Source organism: Falco rusticolus, chromosome 1 (assembly GCF_015220075.1).
Source record: "Falco rusticolus isolate bFalRus1 chromosome 1, bFalRus1.pri, whole genome shotgun sequence".
Classification (NCBI taxonomy): Eukaryota; Metazoa; Chordata; class Aves; order Falconiformes; family Falconidae; genus Falco; species Falco rusticolus.
In genome coordinates this window covers 88,039,855-88,062,630 of record NC_051187.1, presented here as the reverse complement: position 1 = coordinate 88,062,630, position 22,776 = coordinate 88,039,855, and the positions used below count along the sequence as shown (strand labels likewise).

Here is a 22,776-nt window from a genome sequence, read left to right as displayed (position 1 = left end):
AGCCCTTCACCTCAAAAGGGCCAACGAGAAGAAAGACCTGGATGCGATGGTCACTGCCTACAGCAATTCTGTCATAGCACTGAAAAAGGGTGTTTAGTATCTGGTGAGACATTTCCAGTTGAGACAGTGAAGCATTAATGCCTGTGCACGTGCCAGTCCTGGCAGCTCCTTGAAGCACACACCTTTTTGGTTCACCACGTTGAAAGAGAGGCTCAGATGGGAACATGTATGGGAGATGGGGAACATGTATGGAAGATGGCAATCAGAAAATGGAGAGGCACAGGGAGCCTAAGGCCCCTGGCCTCTGCTGAGCAGGGAAAACCCCAGGTGAAAAGACAGACTGATTTCTCTCTCTACACACACCAAAAGAGACAACACAAGGTGGGGAAAGAGCTAATAAAGTTGAAGAACAAGAGCTGACATAAAAGCAAGTGCAAACTGGTTTTAGATAAACATTGGCAGGACATGGGACAGAGACTTTCAAGTATCTGAGAAGTGAGATGCTGGAAAGGCTTCCAAATAGGTGTCTGGAAACAAATCCTCACTTGTTCCAAGGGGGAATTTCAACATGACTGACATCAGTTTAACACCACAGGACCCGATGAGATCAGCCAACACCTCCAAGATGTAGATCCCCAGACAGAGGCTTTGGGTCTGATGAGCCCAGCTGTTTTGGGCAGTATTCCCCTGCCTGTGTCCAGGGACCTACATCCGACCTAATCAACCTTTGGAGCCAGTGAAGAGAAGGGGATGTCTGGGCCATCAGTATCTGGTGCTTAATGAATCTGGGGGCTGGTCGGGAAGCTTTTGGCTTCCTTGCTGTCTCCTGCCTTCAGCCACCACCCTGACTCAGAGTTCAGCGATCACCCGCGTTTGCTATAGCTGTTTTGCAAAGAGTTGAATCCCAAACCCACAAGCAACCACAAGCAGGGAGGTTTTTCCCTCCTTATTTTCTTCGAGGCAGGCGAGACAAATATTTTCAACAGATATTCCTGAGCATTTATTTCCTCCTGTCTCTGTCCCTTCTTGCCTTCACCTTGATTTACCTCTTAACCTCCTTCCTTGATGAGATTGGCTGAGGTTGCAGGAAAGTGGAGTTGTCAGATGAGCCTGTCTCCAGCCCATGGGATTTTCCTCCTTAAGGGCGCCAGCTTCAGCAGCCCCAGGAATGGAGCTGCCATGGGACAGAGTAAGAGCTTGGGACTGGAAGACGGAAGCATCAAGCTGTGGGCTTGCTATGTTGTCATGTCCCACATACAGGACAGTCATCAGTCTGCACGCTTAGCACCCCTGGTCCCATCAGCTGCCTGGTGTCACCGTAGAAAGCAGTCACAAAGTGGGAACGAGGTGGTTGAGTATCAGCTCTGTCAGACCAGACCTAGTGGTAACAGTGATAACCAGGGTGACCATAAGCCCACAGTTACCGCCCTTGCGAGCACAGCAAACCATGCTCTCAGAGCTGTGTTCAGATTAGACAGTAGGAAAGTCTCCGCTTAGGAGGGTGGCGCAGCCCTGGGACAGGCCACCAGAGGTGGGAGATGTCCACCTTGGAGTTTTTCAAGGCTCAGTCATATAAAGCCACAGCCAACCCGATCTAGCATTAGCAACAGTCCTGCCTGGAGCAGGAAACTGGCCTTAGAGATCTCCAGAGGTCCTGTCCCACTGGAGAGGGTGGGAGCATCTCTAGGTCCAAGCATGTTACAGCTGTGCTGGATCTTCTTCCTTGTGGTGTCCTGCAGACCCCACAAAGCAATGCCGATGGCGATAACCCAGCTAGACTTGCCACTTGGCCTTCATCCCCTCTGTGCAGGAAACGTAACACAGCGAGCCATCGCACAGAGATGTTAAATCCCCGCATAGAAACTCAGTACCCCACAGAAGACATCAAAATGAGAAATTCTTATTTTAAAGATGAGAAAAGCAAGGCATGGACAACCAAAAGAAGCGACCCAAGGGCTCAGGGCACACTGCCTGCACCTAGCCAGCGACATGGTATGAGGCCAGGTGTGAGTGGAGGTGTGGGGTCGTGTCTCACCCCTTGGCTGCACCGTCCCAACTTGCTCTTCTCCAGGGGTGCCTGGGCATGTTCCTGGGGATGGTTTGCTCTTGGAACCGCTTGTTGGATGGATGAGGCTGCACCTGGCATCATCCTCCAACACTGGGCTTGCAACATGTTCCTAGGGGTGGGACAACAGGCTCGCTGCTCTGGCAGCCTCTGCATGGGATGGGGGGTGGGGGGGGGTGGGGGGTGTGTCTGTGTGTGTCTGTGTGTGTCTGTGTTCTGTGTGTGTCTCTGTGTGTGTCTCTGTGTGTGTGTGTGTCACAAGAAGTCCTGAGGACACCTGGGGTCAAAGTCTTGGTGGCATGGGGACAACCAAGTGGCTCTGCTGTGCCACTCAGCTGCAGTGAGGTTTGACCCTGCTTTGGCACTGTTTTAGGTGCAGACAGAGCCCACACACCGTATCACCCAGTCTTTGGTGTAACATCACTGTGTGCTGCAGCATCCTGCATCTGCACCCCAAAATGTACCTGTGGCTGCAGCTCACTGATCCACTGGCTGGGATGGTCCAAGGAGATCTCTGCCACCATCTCCCACCGCAGCCATGTAGAACATCTCCAGCTCTCCCACCTGGGGCTGCGCATCCCCTGTAGCACGGTCCTGAGCCTGGAGCATCTGGTCTGCTCTTAGCATGGCTCAGCACTCAAAATAAACCAAACCAAGGGGGCAGGGGCCAGCGCTGAAGTCCTTCACCCAGGCACCTTACACAGAGCTGCCCTGTGGGAGCAGACATCAGGCCAACCCATGGTGCTGTGCCGGCTGCTGGGTCACAGGGTGGGCTGGCCGAGCTTGGGGGACTTCATGCATTTTTGGGGTCCCACCTGGACCTGCAGTTGGAGGAGATGGCACTTTCCCCTTTGTTCATGATTGCAATTAACAGGTAGCACCCAAGAATACTCAGAGCTGAACAGATTAAATTTGGTGTGTTCCCATTCTCCTTTTATCCTCTTCTGCTCCATGTGCCCATGCAAACACCCTTAGCAGGGGTTTGGTTAAAATCAGGCACCAGGGAGCACTTTCCCTCTCCACTCCACTGAACTAACACACGGGACTCCCTGCCCCAGCAAGTGACAGAAACCAAAAGGGATACATAGCTTAAAAAGGGTTTTAGAGAAATTCATGCAATACAGTCCATCCAGGATCCTTTAACACAGCTGCTGCCTTCCACGAGGGAGTCCCCCAACCCATGAACATTCCCTAAATCCTTCACTCCTACACACTGTACCACATCATCTGCCTGAGCCCTTCCACCAGACCTCCCCATCACCCCTACCAGGGGGGCAGGACCTCCACGTCCCCCCAGCCTGGCACGCTCAGCATCACCTGACCCCATGGAGATGCCCCAGTGCTGTGCCTCTGTTTAGGATTACACGCGGAGACATCCCAGTTAGCCAGTTTTTAATTAGCATGTGTCATGTTGATTTTATATCATTTTAATTTCCTAATCAACGTGCCATGTGGTACCAAGTCAAACATCTTATAGAAACCAAAGTCTACTGCACGTTCAGTTCCAAGGCTGGGAGGTATTTGGGGAATCTAATACCCTAATGCAGTTAGGGCCAGGGAAAAAAGAAAAAAAAGAAAAGAAAAAAAGAAAAAGACCAACATGCTAATATAATAATCAAATTGCAAAGGATGATAAATACCATGAAAGAAAACATGCAATGTGAGCGGGCAAAAAGATTTCCCATAGAAAGCTAATGCAGCTCCGCGTCTCTGCCTCGATGAACTGCCTATTATCTCTGCTCTGCCCTCCAGAGCCTTAATTCCTACTCGGGATTACTTTCCCCATCTGCAAACCTAGATGTAATCAACAAGAGCAAGGCGGCTACTTCTTAAACACCAGGCTTGGGTTTAATCATGCTTGTTTATGATAGAAACCAATTAAAATAGCCACCAAATTAGGCAAAACTTGGCTTTAGCTCACAGCATGGCAATGCAACACGGGGTGCGGGAGGCAGCGGTCGTTAAAGGGTCGTCTCCCCTGGGACAATCTGTAAATCAGGGTGTTTAAGCAGCAAATCTTGCTGGTGGTACAAAAGAGATGTTTGAATATTGTCTTTTATGGTAATTAGGATTTTTTTTTTCCGGCGAGGTGAAGGCAAAGGCAGTGCCTTCACAGTGATGCACACAGCCACAGCGAGCACCGGCACTTATTTAAACAGTTATGCTGTATTGTTTAATAGAAGTTACAATAGGATAAATGTACAGTTGAAATCAACATGCTAATTTCTAACGCAATTTAACTTGTAAACCATGCAGTCCATTTTTTAATCAGTCCATCTCTTTTTCTTTTTCTTTTAATCAGTAGCTCTGCTAGTAAGTTTTAAGGAAAAAAAAAAAAGTTCCCTTAAAGTTAAACCTAATTTACTAAATTTTCCCCTTATTGTGCAACGACTTGTGCAAAAAAAGCTGTTTTCACCACATTAGTTTACCAAATCACATCCTTTCCCCACCCACCCCCACCCTCCCCCCCGAAAAAAGAGAAAAGGCAACACAAGCAGCCAGTGGACAGGGAGGGATGGGGACTGGGGTGTGGGTGTGTTTTTATGTCAAATAAAATCAAGAGGGATGAGCCAAGGCAGAAAACAACTCGGTGCAGCCTGGATTCCAGAAGCCTGACCCTGAGCTGCCCACGGAGGTTTTGGGGTGCTGCCCCAAGTCAGAGGAGCTGCAGGTGGGTATGGATGCTCCCTCCGGCCAAAGTTCCCCAGCCTGGCCCCGAGGACCCAGCGCGGCCCCAGGGGCAAGGGATGGGCTTGAGACCCCAGCAGCAGCAGCAGCAGCTTTGGAGGGGAAGCAAATCAACCCGGTCCCAGATCACAGGCTGAGCTCCCCCTCTCCCCTTTGGTGTTTTTGGGGTGAACCCCACCCACAGCATGGTGTATTTGGATCGCTTCCCTCAAACACACAACTTTCCCAGTTGACAGCAGAGATGGGCCCATCTTGAAGTCATTTGGGATGAGATTTATTTGTCAGTTGTGTTCCCTTCCAGCTCCCCAGCGGTGTGATTAACACAAGTCGTGCTAGTGGGGACACACGCACACTGGGTCTCTGGGCATCACGGAACCAGAGGAAATGGGGCACAGAGACCCCAGCAGCCCCGCGGCACCAGGGAATGGGACATGCACCCAGCTGGAGCGTGGGAGGCTGGTTCGATGCTCCAAACCATTTGACAGTCTAAAAAACCCACCAAACCCAATTCAGAATCAAAAGGAAAAGCCAAATGGAGGTGTGATGGAGAGGTAGGAAACAACCAAGGGCAAAGACTTCTCTGCCTGGGGTTTGAATACTGGTTTGAAGGGATGCTGGAGGCACACCTATCACAAACCTCCCTCACCTGCCACTTCCCATCATTGCTACCTCAGGGGGTAAAGGATTTTTACCCTAAAAACGGCTTCAGTACAGGAGGTGCCGACAGCAGCCAATGCCACCGGGCTGGCCCCGACTCCATCTCAGCCTCCGCTTTCCACGCTGCCTCCCAGCATCTTGCAAACAGTCTGGGGCCGGCATGCAAACGCCCACGCCTTCTGCCCAAACATCCATTCTTGCAGCAGCACAAAAGCAGCCAATTTTTAAGAAAACAAACCAAAACAGCCCCTCAAACAAGCATCAGCCAGCTTCTCCCCCTGTCATCAGAGCCTGGAGTTGCGGTTGGATGTAGAACAATGCAAAATCACTAAGAGCATCTGACTTGAACTCCAGCCCTAGGAATAAAAAAAAACAACCAAAAAACAACCAAAACCCCAAAACCAACCAACAAAAAAAAACCCAGAAAAACCTCCTCCTCCTCTGTCTCACACACATGCACACGCGCTGATGTCTAACAGAAGCCATCCCCCTCATGTATAGGTACGGTTTTGGGCTGTAAGTTAGCACTTTAGAGACCTTATATAAAATTATTCCCAACCCTGGGCTGCCTGCACAACCCCTGAAGATTACACAGAAGATAAGATGTGCAGATGCTTCTCAGGAAGCCAAACTTGTCTTTTTTGGGTTTTGGTTTGTTTGTTTTTTCCCACTGGTGCTGAAATATGTTGGCTGGGTCAGGGAAAATGTGGAGGATAACCCAGCTTTTTCTACAGCCACTGCTTAAAAATAACTAAAGAAGGTTCAATGTATGTACATGGAGGTGTTATAGCAGCATTACTTGTTTTAGGGGTTGCAAATCTTCAATTATAGCAGCGGGTTCTGCCCCTGTTTCCCATCCCCTTTATAAATTTATAGCAACAACCTTTCCCTTCTAAGCAATACCATCCGTATTGGAGGATACCAATCATTAGCGAGAGATTTAGAGGGGATTTTAAATGTCTTCCAGGGCTTTTTAAGCAATCTGTTTAAAAGATTAATTTTATTTTGAAGGGATGGAACTGCATCTCTCAGAACAAAAAGTTAATTAGGACCAGAGCACCAAAATGCCATTTTTTATCCCGGTCTGTGACTTGCGGTTAGATGCTTGACCTCCCGAAATCAGAAACTCGCTGCATCTCTGCCTTGGCCGAGTCTGACTTTCCCAGCAGCAAGTTCTGAGCACCAGAAGCCAGTTTGCAGGATCCCAATCCCGGCCTCTCCAAGCAGAGCTTAAAGGAGCAAGGAAATCCACCCCGGGCAAACATGGTAATGCCGTGTCACTCCTCTTTTAACTAAAGCTCGGTGGAGACGACGGGAAAGAGAGCCAGGATGTGGGATGGGGAAGGCTGGGAGCTGTCTGGAGCATTTGAAACAAGGTCTTGCCCCAAGACCCAGCTGCTTTGGGGTTTTTATGCAGGTATACCTTGTGCAATGCAATACAGGGGTCACCCCTGGGAAAGGGGGGGGAGGGGAGGGGGGGAAGGAGTTTCAAGGCAGCAGCAGGAGCTGGATGCTTTTTTCGGCTCACACCAACAGCAGCCCAAAGCCCCTTCCCTGTGTCTCGGGGACAGGAGGTGATGCTGCCTGGCGGTGCCTGCTCCTCCTCCCTTCATCCCGCACTTGGCACAGAGGAGAGAAAAATCATCCCGGCTTCAAAGCAGCGCCTTCACCTGGCAGCAAAGCCAGCAGCTGACAAAAGTGATTAAAAATAGTGTTTGACAGTCTATACTCCCACTAATAAAATCTGGAAATGCTGGAGTGCCTTATTTGTCATGCTTGCTGATGCTCAGTGATGCCATTGCTAGCATCTGTAGCAGCTTGATTTGAAGGATTTTAAAGTGCTTGTTACCATTTAATGGCCCTTAACCGAAGCACCCTGTGGACAGAAGCTTCCCCTGTTACTGTCACTATTGGGTAGCTGGGATTTTGTCTTAGTCTCCATCCTCTGGGTAGAAGCTCAGGTCTGATACTTGAACCAGCTGATCCCACCTGCTTTCACAACCCCTTTGCACTCTTGTCCCCACATCTCTCCCATGGTGGCATTGCCGAGGGATGGGGAGGAGGAATAAAAGTGCACTGTGGTCTTGCGGCTCATGGGACACGTCTTGGCTGGAGGGCTGAGGGCTCTCCCATTGGTGCCAGGACTATAAGGGCCCATCTGCTTCCCTTCCCTGGCAATGTGGCGAGGAAGAGTTTTCTATCGGAGTCCAGCATGCTGGGAATTTTTTTCTTCTCCGTTCTGCAGGATTTGGGATGCCAAGATCAAGCTGGGGATCGCCAGGGGCTCACAGGGGTCATGGTGAAGCCTCCAGCCTGGTTCACGCTCAGGTCCCTCATTTCGGACAGCAAGAAAGAGGTCACCAGCAGGGAATGGGCTGAAGTTCATTTCACCTGTCCCTCTGAAAGCCTTCGCTGGGTCATATGTAGATGTATCTACAAAGATGATCCATTTCTGGCCATGCTAACACCAACTTTCGTTCAGCTGCTTCTTTTCCCCTCCATCCTTCTTACATATACTTCAAAGAGGCATTAAGAAGAAAGTAACTTCTGATCCCCCTCAAAAGCAAGGAACCGTACGGCCAGGTTTGGTTCTTCCCTCTTAATGAAAATAATCCACTGGTCTTCATGGCTGGAGACCGCTGGGCCAGGACAACAGCCCAGAAGGTCATTGCTGATAACATGCCTATTTATTTTCAGGGTTAAGTAACACGTACCCTTATCAAAAAGAAAACAAACAAAAAACCAGTATTGCTGAGGAACAAGGAGGGACGACAAAAGCACCACCCCCTTCATGCATCCAGAGCTTGAGGGTCAGAAGAGTCCCCCTCAGCAAAAAGTGCACGTAGTCATAGAGCACAGGGACTGAATGCACCCACAAAATGCTGCTGCCCTTCTGGAAATGCCATGTGGTGACGTTGCGAACAAGTCCTGTCCCTCCATAGCTTCAGGAGTCTGCACTGAGGGAGTGGAAGGAGAAGGAACCTTGCTCTGCAGGTCAGCAAAGCACCCTTCCATGTCCAGGAGCAGTCTGAGGGCTGAGCACCCACCGCCTTCAGACCAGGGTAGGAGATGTTGCCCGTGCTGAAGCAGCACTGCCAGAGCTGTAACATCCACCAGGAAGATTTTAATTCCCTTTAATGTCAGGGTTTGGGAGGTGGGGGAACCAGCTGGGTAAGCTTTCACTTGCAGTAATTAGAGTAAAAAGGGAAACGAGAAGATAATGGCGAAAGCCCCCTCTCTCTGTAACCTGAACCCTGGGATTAAAGTCCTGTTGGTAGTGTTCCCATCCTCCTCAAAGGCTGTCTTGATTTGAGCAGAGGATGTCTGGGCACCTTCAGAGCAGAGGGGAATTTTGTCCGTAGGCACTTCTAAGCTGGGGGGAGCTGAGCGATGCTGCTCCATGGGGCATCTCCAGCCACCTCTGCTTCAGGGACCTTCAGGAGGTTCCCACTCTGGGTCCTGGCTGGTGGTGAGTTTGCAGGGCTGCTCCTCAAGCCAGGGCGCTCGCAGGAAGCAGAGGGACTTTACCCCACCGCACAGTGTCAGGAGAGGAAAGATAGGACACCAGCATGGAAAAGCGATGCAGAGAGGAAAAAAAACCCTGAACTGAGAGCCCTGGACACTGGCAGAGCCCAGCCTGCCTTTGCACCGTCCCTGCTGAGCATCCCTCTTCTCCCAACCCAACCGTGCTGGATGTGAGCCACAGCACCCCAGCACCAGACCCCCAGTGCCGCAGGACACCCTGCCAGATCACCTTCTGGTTCTCCCTTCTCAAATTTAATTAATGAGGCAGGTCTCAAAGCCCTTCTACATTCAGTGCAGGTCCAAAAGACACCAGCAGGTCCTAGAGATGAAGCTCAGGGGGTGGCTACGCTGATTACAGACATGCGGGAAAGGGTTGCAGCTCCAGCAATCTGCAGCCTAAGGTGGAAATCAGTCCCCAGAGGTAAAAAAGAGGAGAAAAGCTGGGGAAATGAGTTTGCCTCTTTTCCTACCAAAATCCAATATGCAAGCTGGCCAGACACGCTAACAGGTGACCCTCTTTCTAAACGTGCTCCTTTTACCGGAACCCATGAGAAGAACCTGAAACCATGACTCCTCCCTATATTTTTTGTTTTCATTTGTTCTGCAAGTGAATAAGTTAACAAAAGGAAGTCAGATAATTCTTTAAATTTGGCTTATTAAAAAAAAAATAATATCTGGGTGTGAACTCTGTGAACTTCTCTCTCAGGCTTCAAGATTTACCATCACTTTATAAACCCCTGAAAATAGAAGTTTATAATAGGAGACTCCTGACACCACCTTCACGAGCAGTGCCACCTATCTTCCCCGGGATTGTTTAACAAGGAACATTTTGTCATCAGGGCAGGTTTCATGAATACTATACAGGTGAATAAAAAAATACATATAATCTCTTTGAACAAGAATCCCAAGTCCAGGCATGTGGAAGGCTGTGGCGCAGGGACCGGCGTGGGCAGGAGGTCCCCGAGTCCCTCACGAGTGATGGCTGTTGATCAGGCTGCGGAGCTGCTTGGCCACGGTGTCTATCAGCTTCTGCTTGTCCCTCTCGTTTTTCCGAAACTGGGCAAAAACGTTGTTTTTTCTGCTCGTGTCTCTCATCCTGCACAGAGCAGAAAGAGGTTATGGCACAGGTATCACTGCTCAACGCTGCACCCAAGCCCCATGACGGAATCACACAGTGAAGTGCCCATACTCAGGCTCTGCTAGAGGATGGGACTGCATCTAAAGGTTCTACCCCAGTTTTTATCACCTTTTTGTGTAAAGATGGGCATACTAAGCCATGTGCAGGTTTTACACAGTTTCCATTTCTGCTTTAAACCCTGCAAATCCCAATCAATGTCACCATAGGGTCTATCTTGAATGCCAAAACGCATGAAAACCATAAAGTCTCTCATTCTCCCCTTCCAAACACCTTTCACTACATCCCCATGTCAGCTTCCGAAGTGGTAAATGACAACACTGCAATATTAGGAGGAAATAAAAAATTAGCATCAAATCCACAGCATTACAGCTTCTTACTTGAAATGGTGCATTGCATGCAGACAAGAGATGCAGCTTTTGGGGCAGCCAGAAAGGTTCGGAGTTGTGAACTTAAAAATACTATACAATATTATATAGTATAATTTATATTAAGGGAAGGAATCCAGCACTGGTTTTCTCAATTTACAAATCTTCCTGAGATTTGTACTTCTTTTAAAATTACATGAAGTAGCGCACTGGTCTCCATGAGGTCTCCAAAAAGCTGGAGACAAGAAGCACGGGTGGTGGGATGGGACCTGAAGGCGAAGCTGGTGCAGCTCCATCTCTCTCTGTCATGCAAAGCTGGGGGTTCATGCATGCTTGCATTTGCGGATGCATATTTCAGGGGGGGACAAGGTCTCAGTGCACGCTCCAAGCGTGAGCTTTAGGCAGGCAGGGCATGTGCTGGGAAGGGAAACCACCCCAACAAGGGGCAACCCTTCAACAGCTCCTGAAGGTATCAGGCTCCCAACATCCAACTGCTGCTTTTCAGCCGGCACCGCTCTTCTGTAACACCACAATTTGTAAATGATTTTCTCCGTAAATCAGATCTGGCAGAGGCTGATGGTGTTGGACGAGATAATAAACCTGTGTTTTCGGCTCTGGGGACCTAAATGAAGCATTAAAGTGACGGGACACAGTGCTGACAGTCCCTGGGAAGTTGGCACTTTATCAAACAGGGGAAGTTTTGAGTTAACAGTACAAATCAAACAACTTGAAACTTATTTAGCTGATTAAAAAAAAATAAATCTAAGTTTTTTCACGCTTCAATCTTCCTAAAAAGAGCCAATGGGAATCTGAAATGTGCCCAAAACCATCCAGCTTGGAACTGGAAACAAGGATAACAACTTTATCCCAAAGGCTAATTTGCTGAAGTTATAAGTGCCCAAAGACACAGGATTATAATCGAGCTGCTTTCCCAACAGTAACAAGATAGCTTGGAGCACTTTTATTCAGCAAAATAAGTATTTTTTTTCTTTCTCTATTTTTTTTTAACCTAAGTAGGTTGCCAGCTGCTCTGCTGCAAGAACCAGGGAGCGATCGCACCGATGGGAAGCAGTGTTTTTGAGTCGCACAGGTTAGAGGTGTCCCAGCATCATGAATTTTGGAAACAAGCATCCTCCCACAGGACAGCTCCAGCATCACTATACAGCTCCAGCAGGTCTCAAAGCACTTTACCAGGAGGGCTGAGAGCTCTGTTTGCCTTTCACAGGCTATATGGGGACATCAGAGGCACTGGAAATAAACCTGTACCTTCAGAAACCTCCACCCAGCGCTGTACCCATCACTCTCCATCACTGCCTGCTGCAGTTACCCCCAGGTAACGCATGGGGAATTTACAGCAAAGCGTCCTCTGCCCTAAGAGCCCCCTCATCCTGGGCATCCTCGAAGCCATCTCCAGTCCCATGGGAGCTGTTCAGGTCCATGAAATATTTATGAAGTAATGCATGCTGTATGCAAGAAAAGCTTCATGTCTGTTTGAACGATTAGAAAGGCGTTGCATGAATAAAGCTACCGGATCAGGAAAAGCATTACAGTCGGAGCGCTGATCCCATAACAAACCCATGCAGGTGGATCTGTTAAAGGGAGGACCAGTGTCTGGGAGGGACGGGAGCTGTTGGTACCTCCAGGCATCACTTGAAGGTAGAGGCACTAAGTTATTAAGTATTAACGAACTAAGTTGCCTACAGGGGACAAAATCCTGCAGAATTCGGGTTGTGCTGTGTCAGGGACCAGGCATCCTTGGGAATGGCATCCTTGGGAGAGGCTGAGCTTGCAGATCTGCTCAGGGAGCCCACGCCAGCTCTGGTTCTGCCATCGCAGCCCTGCAGACGGACACTGAGTCGACACATTGTGGTTGGTGTCAAAGGCATTCAGAAACGCCAGCCTGTTTCAGTTCCAGCATTCGGCTATAGGAAGCACCCCATCCCAGATCAAGCGGTGCATCCAAAGATCACGAATTATCAGGTCTGAAAGAGGGAGGCAATGCTTCTGAGCAGCTAAGCAGCTCTTTGGAGGATTGATGCTTTTATTTCTTTAGAGTGTGTGCCTGCAGAGCCCTGTGACAACCAAGCCTAGGTTTGTAATGTGGTCCCTGTGCGTTAGTGCAAAAATTAAAAGTAAGAGAAGGGAAAGAGAGAGCTCAGCGCTGTCCCCACTCCTGTCAACAAACACCACCTTCAATAGAGACAAGCTTTGTTTAAATTAATCTATAAGAAAAAAAAGCAACAGAGTAAAAGCTCCTCTTTTAGCTCTAATTAGTGCATTTGAGACGATAAAGTTACCGGAGGGAACCGTTTCAAAGACAGCTTGCATTTAGATCATTTAGTGCTCCATTTAAATCAAACAATAAAGTCACTGCAAGGTGAGGGTAAAAGCCCAAGCAAGCAGCATACTTACACTCGTGATATCCTATGAGAGATGTGTGATTAGGAAAAGAGATAATGATGAAAACAGGTTACAAAATGAACCAGCGGATCAGAATTTCACGTCGCCTTGTCGGCAAAGCTTGGCTGCCTAGGGAGAGGGCTGGAGAGGTGGGCTCGGAGTGTGGAGGGGAGCAGATGTGCCTGAAGCTATGGCCAGGTAAGTGCAGAGTCTTGGGGGAGCTGGTGGATGACGCACAGAGAATCCCCAGAGGGCCTGAAGCCTGAGCGGGGAGAGGGCAGAGCCCACGGGAGCATGCAGGTGATGCCATGCCAGTGATGCCACGCCACAAGGATGCAGGAGGTGCAAGTGCCAACCTGGTGACACCACTGGGGCTGCCTCCAGAAAGCAAACTGGATACATGAAGATGGGCCTTGAAATGAGATCCCTTTTGGAGAGAAGGCTGGCAAGCCGAGCTGGGGTTTGTGGCTTTTTAATACCACCACTGAGCATGGATGCTGCATGCTCGAGTACTACCTGGGGAAAGGCCAGGAGCATGGAGCTGCCCTCCTGTCCTACTGCATTCCCAGCAACTGCCACAGCTCCCAGCTCACTGCCTGCTTCCAATTCCCTAGCTCTTCCAGCTGCCTCATGTCCCAGCTCTCAGATACCTGACAGCTCTTTATTTTACCATTTTACTGATAGTTCTCAATATACCTCACACATTTGCATCATGGATGTCGGGTTGTGAATACGTTGCGAATAACACAGCTTATTCCACAACACTTATAAATACGTATATAAAAACATTGTTGTAATGTATAAAAGTGCTTTACACACGGTAGCTACCTAAGTTTAGTCTGTGTACCATACTGATAACACCTGGATGTCATGAGTTGCTGTGAAATTAGCAGAAGAGGAGGCGGCGGTGCGATTAGGTGGGCGGCAGATAATACAGACTCCAAAGCTCAGAAGAGGTGGGTCTTCTAAAAGCAGAGCCCCAACACTAAACTAGTTGGCTCCTACTCTGCCAGCAATAGAGAGAGGTACTCCAAAAAATGACTCAAATTCCTCCTCAGGGTCTGATTTCACGGTAAATCTAACTAAATCTAATTGCAGTTTGCTTATCCTGCCTGCTCCTCCATAAAAGTCTTAGCAGTGGAGTGCCCACGGCATGAGCTGCTTGGAAAATTATTAATTATAATTTTTGGCAGGTTACTTCTCTGTCAGCTCAGCTGGAAGACCAGCTGTGAGGTCTGATGCTAGCAGAGGGGGTAGGAGTAGGGCTGATCCTCCCAGTGAGACCTAGAGAAAGGGTCAGCTGGGGCACCTCCTACCATGGGCAGGGTGGGTGCCTGGTGGCACTTCTCTCCCACATACTAGAGGAGTTACAAGTGAAGCAAATCTCACTCCTCAGGTCTGCAGCAAACTCATGAGCTTTCCTTCCTTGCTGCTGGCTTGTAGGACTGGCACAAGCCTCTCTGTGCTTCAGGAGGGATCCCAAAGCTCTCCAGATGCCATGTGGTGCTTGCCCGGCACATCCCGGCGCTACTCCTTGGCATCTGCAGGGTTTGGGCTGAAGCTGTGCAAAGCATATGAGCTACAGGCTTCAAAGAGGCTCAGATTCAGCCTTATCAAAGCACATGTCCCTGCTAAGGGCAATCCCCAGAGCACACAGCCACCTCAAGGCACCGTCCCTGTCCCATAGCTGGGCTTTTTAGCACTTGAGCCTCTTCCTGGATCCAAGAGAGTGAAAGGAGAGGGAGAGGGTGAGAATATTTTCAGCTGGAAGTGTCCTACAACAATCATCTAATCCAATTGCCTGACCACTTCAGGGCTGACCAAAAGCTCAAGCATATTATTAAGGGTACTGTCCAAATGCCTCTTACAACACTGACGGACTCAGGGAAGTTACATGTACCTGCAGGCTCCCCAATTTTAAATTATTTTAGGAGCTTGAGATACCTTTACAGTGGAGTTCTGTAGTAAGACAAAGACAACTCTGCTGAACAAGTGAAGCAAGAAGACAGACTCTCAGCCAAGTCAATGCATTTTGGTACAAAACCTGGGATTCAGGTTAATGGGATAAACCAGGATTTTTCTATTTAACCTCCCACTGTCCACCCAGGGGGGCAATCTTTGCTCCTTGGATCACAAGGAGCCTCCTGCTCCCCAGGCTGCTCCATCCCAGCACTGCACACGATGGAATGAGCTACTAAAACACGCGCTTGCCCAGAGCGAGATGGGGATGAAAACTATCCTGGGTGTCCAGACCCACACTCACTTTTCCAGCAGGATGAGGGCTGTCGTCGGGTTCACGCGAAGATACTTGCACGTGGGTTGCCCGTAGTCAGCCAAATATGTTGACCAGTCCCACTGGATGAACAGATCTAAGAGCTGAAGCAGCCACCGGAAAGAAAAAACAAACAGATACAAGATATTAAAAAGCTGGTGAGAGAGCAGGTGGTTTATCTGAAAGCTGGAAAAGATCCTGGGCAGGTAGAGTTAGTGACAAAAAATGGTTTGTAGTCTTTATTAATTTATTTAATATTAGCTTGCTAATATTTATTAACTTATTCATATCAAATTATAAATTTATTAATATTTAATGTTAATTTATGTAGGGCTGTATTAATTTAGCCACAGTGCATTCCTGCTACGTTATCTCCACGTTGGGGGTGAACTAGTGGTACAGGGGATATGAGGACTGAGAGAGCCCAATGAGGTGTATGGCAAAGAACCCCAGCGCCCCGATGCTCGCAGCTGTGGCAGGAGGGCACTTCTGGGGTCAGAGTCACCACACAATTAAAATTCTTCTGTCCCCAAGTAACCCCCAGCATTGTTTGAAGCACGCCACAAGGTTTTTTCATCACACTTGCTACACCTCAACATCTTCCAAGCGCTTTGTAAGCATCTCTAATGATGAGAGCTCCCTGGGGAGGTGTGGGACCCATTCAGGACCTCAGGGGTTCATCTTGGGTGAATGACTGGGAGTCCCAGGTAGTTTCCAGACAATTGTAAGAGAAACCACAAGCCCCTGGCAGCAGGGTAAGGCAAAGGCAGATTAATTCAGCTGTCTGTGACGGTCCCTGCTCCAGACCCATAAAATTTGCACCTGAAGCCCTTCACCTCTGCAAAGGGCCCCCTCAGTGCCCCATTGCTCCCAGCTGATTCAGGTGAGGGATGACCAAACTACAGACCGGGTTTCCTAAATGCCCTCCTCCACCTCACCTTTCACATCCTTATTTTCCTTCAAACCCAAACAGCAGCTCCCACGTCTGTCCCACACGAGGACCCACCCACCCCTAAGAGGACTTGTCTCTCCATCCACCCAGCAGATCACAGCTGAGGATGTATGAGGTGCAGCCTTCATCTCCATCGTCTAAAACAGGTTAATTAAGAGCAGCTGCATTCCCCCCCCTGCCATCAACCTTTTGCCTCAGAGAGCTGCTGTGACCACTCTATTGCAGGACAGGCTGCCAAGTGCACGGACATCTTCATCGCCCACGTCTGTGTGTCCCAGCACCCACTGCTGAAGCATGGAGAAGGAGGACCATCCCACGGCCAAGCAAGGACCATAGAGGGCTCATTGTCCCCACGTCTCCATGGTTTTCCTGGAGGCTCCAGCACTGTTTAACAACACATCCCACCCTGCCAAGAAGGGGATTTAGCTCCTCCGAGACCTCAAGGTACAAAACAAAAATGTGCAACAAGATTCTTTTTGACTATGTAGGTCAGGGCAAAGAAAACAAGCTGTCGGGAACAATCCCCTGGCTGGTGGGGGGGACGGATTAGCCGAGACCTAAGAGGGCTTTTCCAGCCCGCAGTCCCGCGCGGCTTTGTACGGTGGGTCCATTGTGTTAACTACAAACCCGGGTTGAACATCATTGGCAGGAGTTTTTTCCAAGGGGCACCATCAAGAGACAACCTTAAATATGATTTCACAGGCTCTTTTCATCTAGCACAGCGGGGCCAAAACATTTCTATCGGGTTTGCTGGCTGCTGGGGGAAGTGGCATGGTTGTACAGGCTAAATCAGATCCCCCCACAACGCACTGAAATCCTCTTGCTGGTGGCCTGGGGGGAGCTGAACGTGCCTCTGGCAAACCACAAACAAAGCAGCACGAGTTATTGCCGCAGAAAGGGCATGGTTAGACCATCGAGGGGCCAGGTAGCCATCCACAAGGAGTGGAAATAATGCCTCAGGAGAAAGGGACAAAAGAAGAACCGAAATAACAAAGATGAAGATTAGAAGTGGGTTAGGAGAAGATGAAATGAAAAACATTGGGAGGTGTTATAAACAGGAAGCTACAGAGGACAGCAGAGGCTCAGGGAGCCGTGCAGGAGCTCAGAGGATGGGTAACGAGAGGGCTTGGAGAAACCTTCCATGCACGTTGAAAGAGTGTGCCTAATCCAGCATGGGGAGATTCTAAAGCAAAAAACAGATGAATGGCCATCTAGGGCAGCTCAGCTCTTGCTCTCCATCTCAGGAGCCCGAGCCAACGCTTGCCATTTCAACCAGGGCCAGACGACACGTACACGATCCCTGGCATGACGGCCACCCCCATCCCACAGCTTTCCTTCAGCTCTGCTCCAGCTCACCAAAACTCAGCTGGGCTGAAGCAACGTTGCTCTCCCGCATGAGGCTGCTGGGCTTTGCTGGTGTGGAAGATGCACCACCACACCTTCCACCACACTGGCACCAGCCTGAAGGGGCGGTCGAGGTGAAATACTTTATGGAATTGTTGGAGCAGGTCCAAAGAAGGTCACGGAGATGGTCAGAAGCTGGAGCAGCTCTGCCACAGAGACAGGCTGGGAGAGTTGGGGGTGCTCAGCCTGGAGAAGAAAAGGCTGCAGGGAGACCTTATTGTGCCCTTTCAGTATAGAAAGGGGGCTTATATGAAAGATAAGGACAGACTTTTTATTTGCCCATTAGTAACAGGACATAGGACAATGGTTTTAAACTGAAAAAGGGTAGATTTAGGTTAGATATTAGGAAGAAATTCTTCCCTGTGAGGGTGGCGAGGCGCTGGCACAGGCTGCCCAGAGCAGCTGTGGATGCCCCATCCCTGGCAGTGTCCCAGGCCAGGCTGGATGGGGCTTGGAGCAACCTGGGCTGGTGGGAGGTGTCCCTGCCCATGGCAGGGGTGGGACTGGATGGGCTTTAAGGTCCCTTCCAACCCATACCATGCTGTGATTCTATGAATTCTTTACTCTCATCATCATGCCATTCAGGTAGCTCCACCTGCACACATCACTGAGTGCAATAAGCACATGAGTGAAACCCCAGTGATCTGGTGATATTGGTCGGCAGCGGCTGGGCATGAGCCCCCAGCGTGCCCAGGTGGCCCAGGAGGCCAGCAGCGTCCCGGCCGGTGTCCGAAACGATGTGGCCGGCAGGGCCGGGGCAGCGCCCATCCCCCTGCCCTGGGCACTGGTGGGGCCGCCCCGCGGGGCCTGGGCTCAGCGTTGGGCCCCTCACGGCCAGACAGACACTGAGGGGCTGGAGCGTGTCCAGAGCCGGGCAGGGGCTGGGGCAGGGGCTGGGGCACCAGCCTGGGGGGGCGGGGGGGTCAGCCTGGAGAGAAGGGGGCTGGGGGGGACCCGGTGGCTCTGCAACGGCCTGGCAGGAGGCTGTAGCCAGGGGGGTCGGTCTCTGCTCCCCAGGAACCAGCGACAGGACGAGAGCAAACGGCCTCACGTTGCGCCAGGGGAGGGTGAGATTGGGTGTGAGGGAACATTCTGCACCGAGAGGGCTGGCAGGCGCTGGCACAGGCTGCCCGGGGACGGGGGTGTCATCATCCCTGGGGGTGTTCAAAAACCATGTGGCTGTGGTGCTTGGGGACATGGTTCAGTGGTGGCCTTGGCAGTGCTGGTTAATGGTTGGACTGGCTGATCTTAAGGGTCTTTTCCAACCAGAATGATTCTATGATTCTAAAGACGCCCCATCCCACATGCGCTCCCACCCCAGGCTGGACCTTCCCCGAGCGCTGGGAAGAGCCAGGCTCCCCCCAGCCGGCTCACGACAGTGACGGATAGCCTGTGTATTTTACAACTGTTTGCCCACATCCATCTTGCCAGCATGGCAGGTCCGAGGATTGCTGGGGCCGGCACCTTTGGCACAGTGCTTGGCATTGCCGGTGCTCACAGGGCTCTGCCTTGGGTCGTGCTCTGTAGCAGAGAGGTCTGGCAGGAGGAAACCTGACATCTCAGGGCAAGCTGTCTCAAAACAATTTATCTGTCACATAAATGTGGTTTTATTAGTTTTACTGTTTAAACTTTTCACCTCTGCTGCTAAATCTGAATGACCGAAAAAAAAAAAAAAAAGGCAAGGAAAAACCCGCCTGCGCAGCGGTGCTGGGCTGCAGCGGGCCTGCCGGGGGAGATTCCAAATAAAATATGCAAATACCATTAATTCTTCAAACTAGAGTCTCCTTTTCAAGGCTATAAATCAAACTCGACAGCACATACGCTGTGGGGAAAGGAAAAGTAGCGGGGAGGGGGGGTGAACGAGACGACAAAAAGAGGAGCTTTTACCATGACGATACGAAAGTGGAATAAGCTCAGAAATCTGCAGCCGTGCTGTGCGCACAGAGCAGGGTTGCGAACCTGCAGCTTCCCGCACCACCAGAAGCATCTTGCTGTGAGAGCAGGGAGAGGTTCATGCACATATTTATAAAATAGAATAAAAGAAACTGAGAATGCTGTGAATATGCTGCCAAAAGAAAGATACTAAAAAAAATAATATTTGTATTTATACACATACATGAACTTTCACCCAAATGGTGATTCAAGAAAGGGTAATGCTCGAAAGAAAGAATTAAACTGGGAACCAGTTCCCAGTCCTGCCCCAGAATCCCCATGGCAGGGGCTGAGAAGCACTTTCTCCCCATTTCCCTTCATTCTACATCAAAAAACACTTACTTTTCACTCCCCCTGTAATACCACCATCTCAGACTCTTCAAAAATATTACTTTTTTCAGAGCAGAGCCATGTTTTTACGCTCCTCCCATCAAATACAGGGAAAGGATGGTTGCAACTTCATTGCATGCTGGTAGGAAAGGTAAATGGGGACATTGCAGCAACTGCAAACTTCTCCTTCCAGACGCACAGCAAAGTGGGACAGAATGAGATAAGAGCACTGAATCTGGATAAAATTCATTAAGCCAAGCCAGAAATCATGTAATGTGAATCCAAACTGATTTAAAACACAGACTGTAAGCTCTGCCAGCACCCCTGGAACAAGATCAAAGAAAGCACTAACATCTGCACGCTTGCACCAGTGTCATAGTGGGCTCTGCACAAACCTGGTAGGTGATACGCGGTGGCTAGGGATAAGATGGCCAGAAAAGGAGACCTGTGTTTTCTAGGATGAAAATAAACCCCCTTGTCCTATCTCTGAGAAGTCAGGATGATGTTGCAGGAATAGCTCTAGATACAGGATCCTCTCGGCCCTAGAGACTTCTCCTCCCCTCCTCAAGCCTAAGATACGAAGGTCAAGTGGTATTGCATGACAGATGAAAATTCCTGAATTCCCTGTCTTCATTCAACATCTGGCTCTTCTGTTTTTTGCTTTTGCCTCTTCTGAGCTGATGCAGCACCACTCTGCGCATCCATGAACAGGGAGTTGAACCCAAATGTTTTTGACCTGCAGGAAACCATCACTTGCGATGCACCAAATGCTCTGGGCTCATGGGCAACTCTACTGGGAGAGGAGCATGATCATCCCCTGTTAGCAGAGTGATGAGCTTCCCAGGACAGAATCGCCACCACACCAGACACGATGTTACATCCACTGAAGCAAAACATATCCAAATTAAAAGCGAAGAGCAATGGTTCACAACTGGAGCTGCTCCAAGACATGAATGCAGCCTGCAGTCCAGCCAGAAATGGAAACCACATCTTCCTGCTCCCCAGCAAGCAAACTTTCTGCTTTTTTCAGTCCCTGCCAAAGGGATTCACTTGCCTAAGAGCCATGTGCCTTGGTCCTGTTAAAGTCAAAACAGCCACCACCACCCCTGCAATCATGTCTGTGTCTTCCCTCATGCCCTAGCCCTTTTGCTTTTAACATCCTGACTTTGCAGAGCCAAAATCACAAATAGACTATCAGTATTTATAAAAGAGCCCTCACTAGATGCAGTCTGGCACAAAAGCCTCGTGGCTACACAGTAACTGGATGGTGAAAGGAGAAACCATCCTGAAGACTAACTCTCACTTTATTTCAAGGTCTAGATCTCTTCCTGCGGAAGTGAAGGCTCAGGGGATCCTCATTGCAGTACTCCAGTACTTAAAGGGTGGCTGCAAGGAGGATGAAGGCTCCCTCTTCACAAGGAACCACATGGAGAAGACAAAGGGTAACATCTCCAATGGGAGAGGTTTCATCTCAGTATAAGAAAGAAATTTCTTACTGTAAGAATAATTTTTCACTGGAACCACTTCTCCAGGGATGTCATAGAGTCACCATTGCTGGAGGTTTTCAAGAGACTATGGGACAGGTGCTAGATCAGCTCATCTAGGCTTCTTTTCCCACAAAAGGTTGGACCAGATGATCTTCTAGGGTTCCTCCTAACCTGGGCTGCTCTATAGTTCTGTGAGGCTATCCTAGAAACAAACATCCCTTCTCTTATCCACCATGATATTTACTCCCAGCGACAAAAGAGAGCATCAAGATGGCTTGAACAGGCCTTCCCTCTGCCAACACCAACAGAGCATCAGCAGATCCACCAGTGACGAGGTGGCATGAGGGGAAACATTCCGTAAAGAACTAAACCTTCCCTTCCATAAAAGCCCAAAATAGGGAATTCTTGTGTCCCTGCACCTAGTAATTACCCTTTTAGTTCTTTTTCCTCCAACCACATGCACAGCAGGAGACAGGCTCTTCTCTACTAGGAGTTGTTGACTATCTGTGGTGCTCAGGTACCACACGCTGGAGCTGGCCAGATCAGGGCTGCAAGGTGTTCCTGCCTGACATGCCTCCTGTAAAGCACCAACTGCTATTAAAAAAAAACAGAACAAACACCATCAGCACACGTGCACACACACACTGAAGGATGAAAAGGGAAAGGCGACTCAAGACCATTAGCTGGCAAATCTCGCAACCTGTTTCAACAAATTTAAATGCAATTATCCTGGGTTTCTCACACCCAACCAAGCTAAGGGAATTAGAGTTTACTTGCTGTGACTTAAAAGCAGAGACAGTCAGGCGTCTGGAGAAGCCTAGCTGGTGCCAACAGTGGGTGCATGAGATCTTCCTTGCCATTGGTTTCTGGGGGAGGTTCAGATCAACGTGGAAGGGACAGCTATGCCACACGGTTATGGTCAGGTTTTCATGATGAGCTTTACATCCCCTGGGTGCCAGGGTGCAGAGAAGTGTTAATTAAGTTGGATTTGGTGGCTTCCCAGCTGGAGGTAGCACTCCTACCCTGAAACCTGCCAAGGGTCACAATCACAAGCAACTGCTCTCGCTTTCTGGGGGTAGGAGGAGGTCATATTTTCAGAATTAATCTGAACCCAGCTCTAAAAAGCTTTATTGTCCCTCGCCATCCTTATAACCCCTAAGTCTGATGCACTTCTTCCCCAGTCTGTGTTGCGGACATCATGCAGAATGAACAGCTTTCAACTTGACACCTTGTACAAACCAGCCGTGCTTCAATTCACAAGAGATAACACTGTTAGCTTACAAACCTACTGATATCTTTTCATTAAAAACCTCATTTAACACCACAGCTCCTTGGATAAAAGTGACAAGAGGTTCAGAGGAAAGCAGCATGGGTTCTACTATCATCCCACCTAAACCTACCTGTATGAAGGGACAAGACACTTCCAGTGGGACCAGAAACCACCCAGGTAAGACCTGGTCCTGCTGGGCACCTCCATAAAAACACATGGAACTACTGAATTCAAACCAATGCCAATTCCCAGTTTGCCCATGCCTAAGCTTGCCCACGCCTAAGCTTGCCC

General features: G+C 49.5%; 1 protein-coding gene across 5 annotated transcripts in view; it reads right to left on the bottom strand.

Moving 5' to 3' along the window:
* Nucleotides 1-9,800: 9,800 nt before the first annotated feature.
* EXOC6B (exocyst complex component 6B) overlaps nucleotides 9,801-22,776 on the bottom strand; it is a 306,436-nt gene continuing 293,460 nt past the window's right edge. For 3 of the 5 annotated variants that reach the window (XM_037388258.1, XM_037388288.1, XM_037388273.1), the window contains 3 exons: nucleotides 15,102-15,214; nucleotides 12,851-12,862; nucleotides 9,801-10,031 (listed from right to left, as the gene is read on the bottom strand). In XM_037388258.1, coding sequence (XP_037244155.1) covers nucleotides 9,905-10,031; nucleotides 12,851-12,862; nucleotides 15,102-15,214 — 252 coding nt within the window. In that variant the 3' untranslated portion in view covers nucleotides 9,801-9,904. The remainder of the gene's footprint in view (nucleotides 10,032-12,850; nucleotides 12,863-15,101; nucleotides 15,215-22,776) is intronic. The other 2 variants (XM_037388268.1, XM_037388280.1) reach the window with 1 other exon arrangement.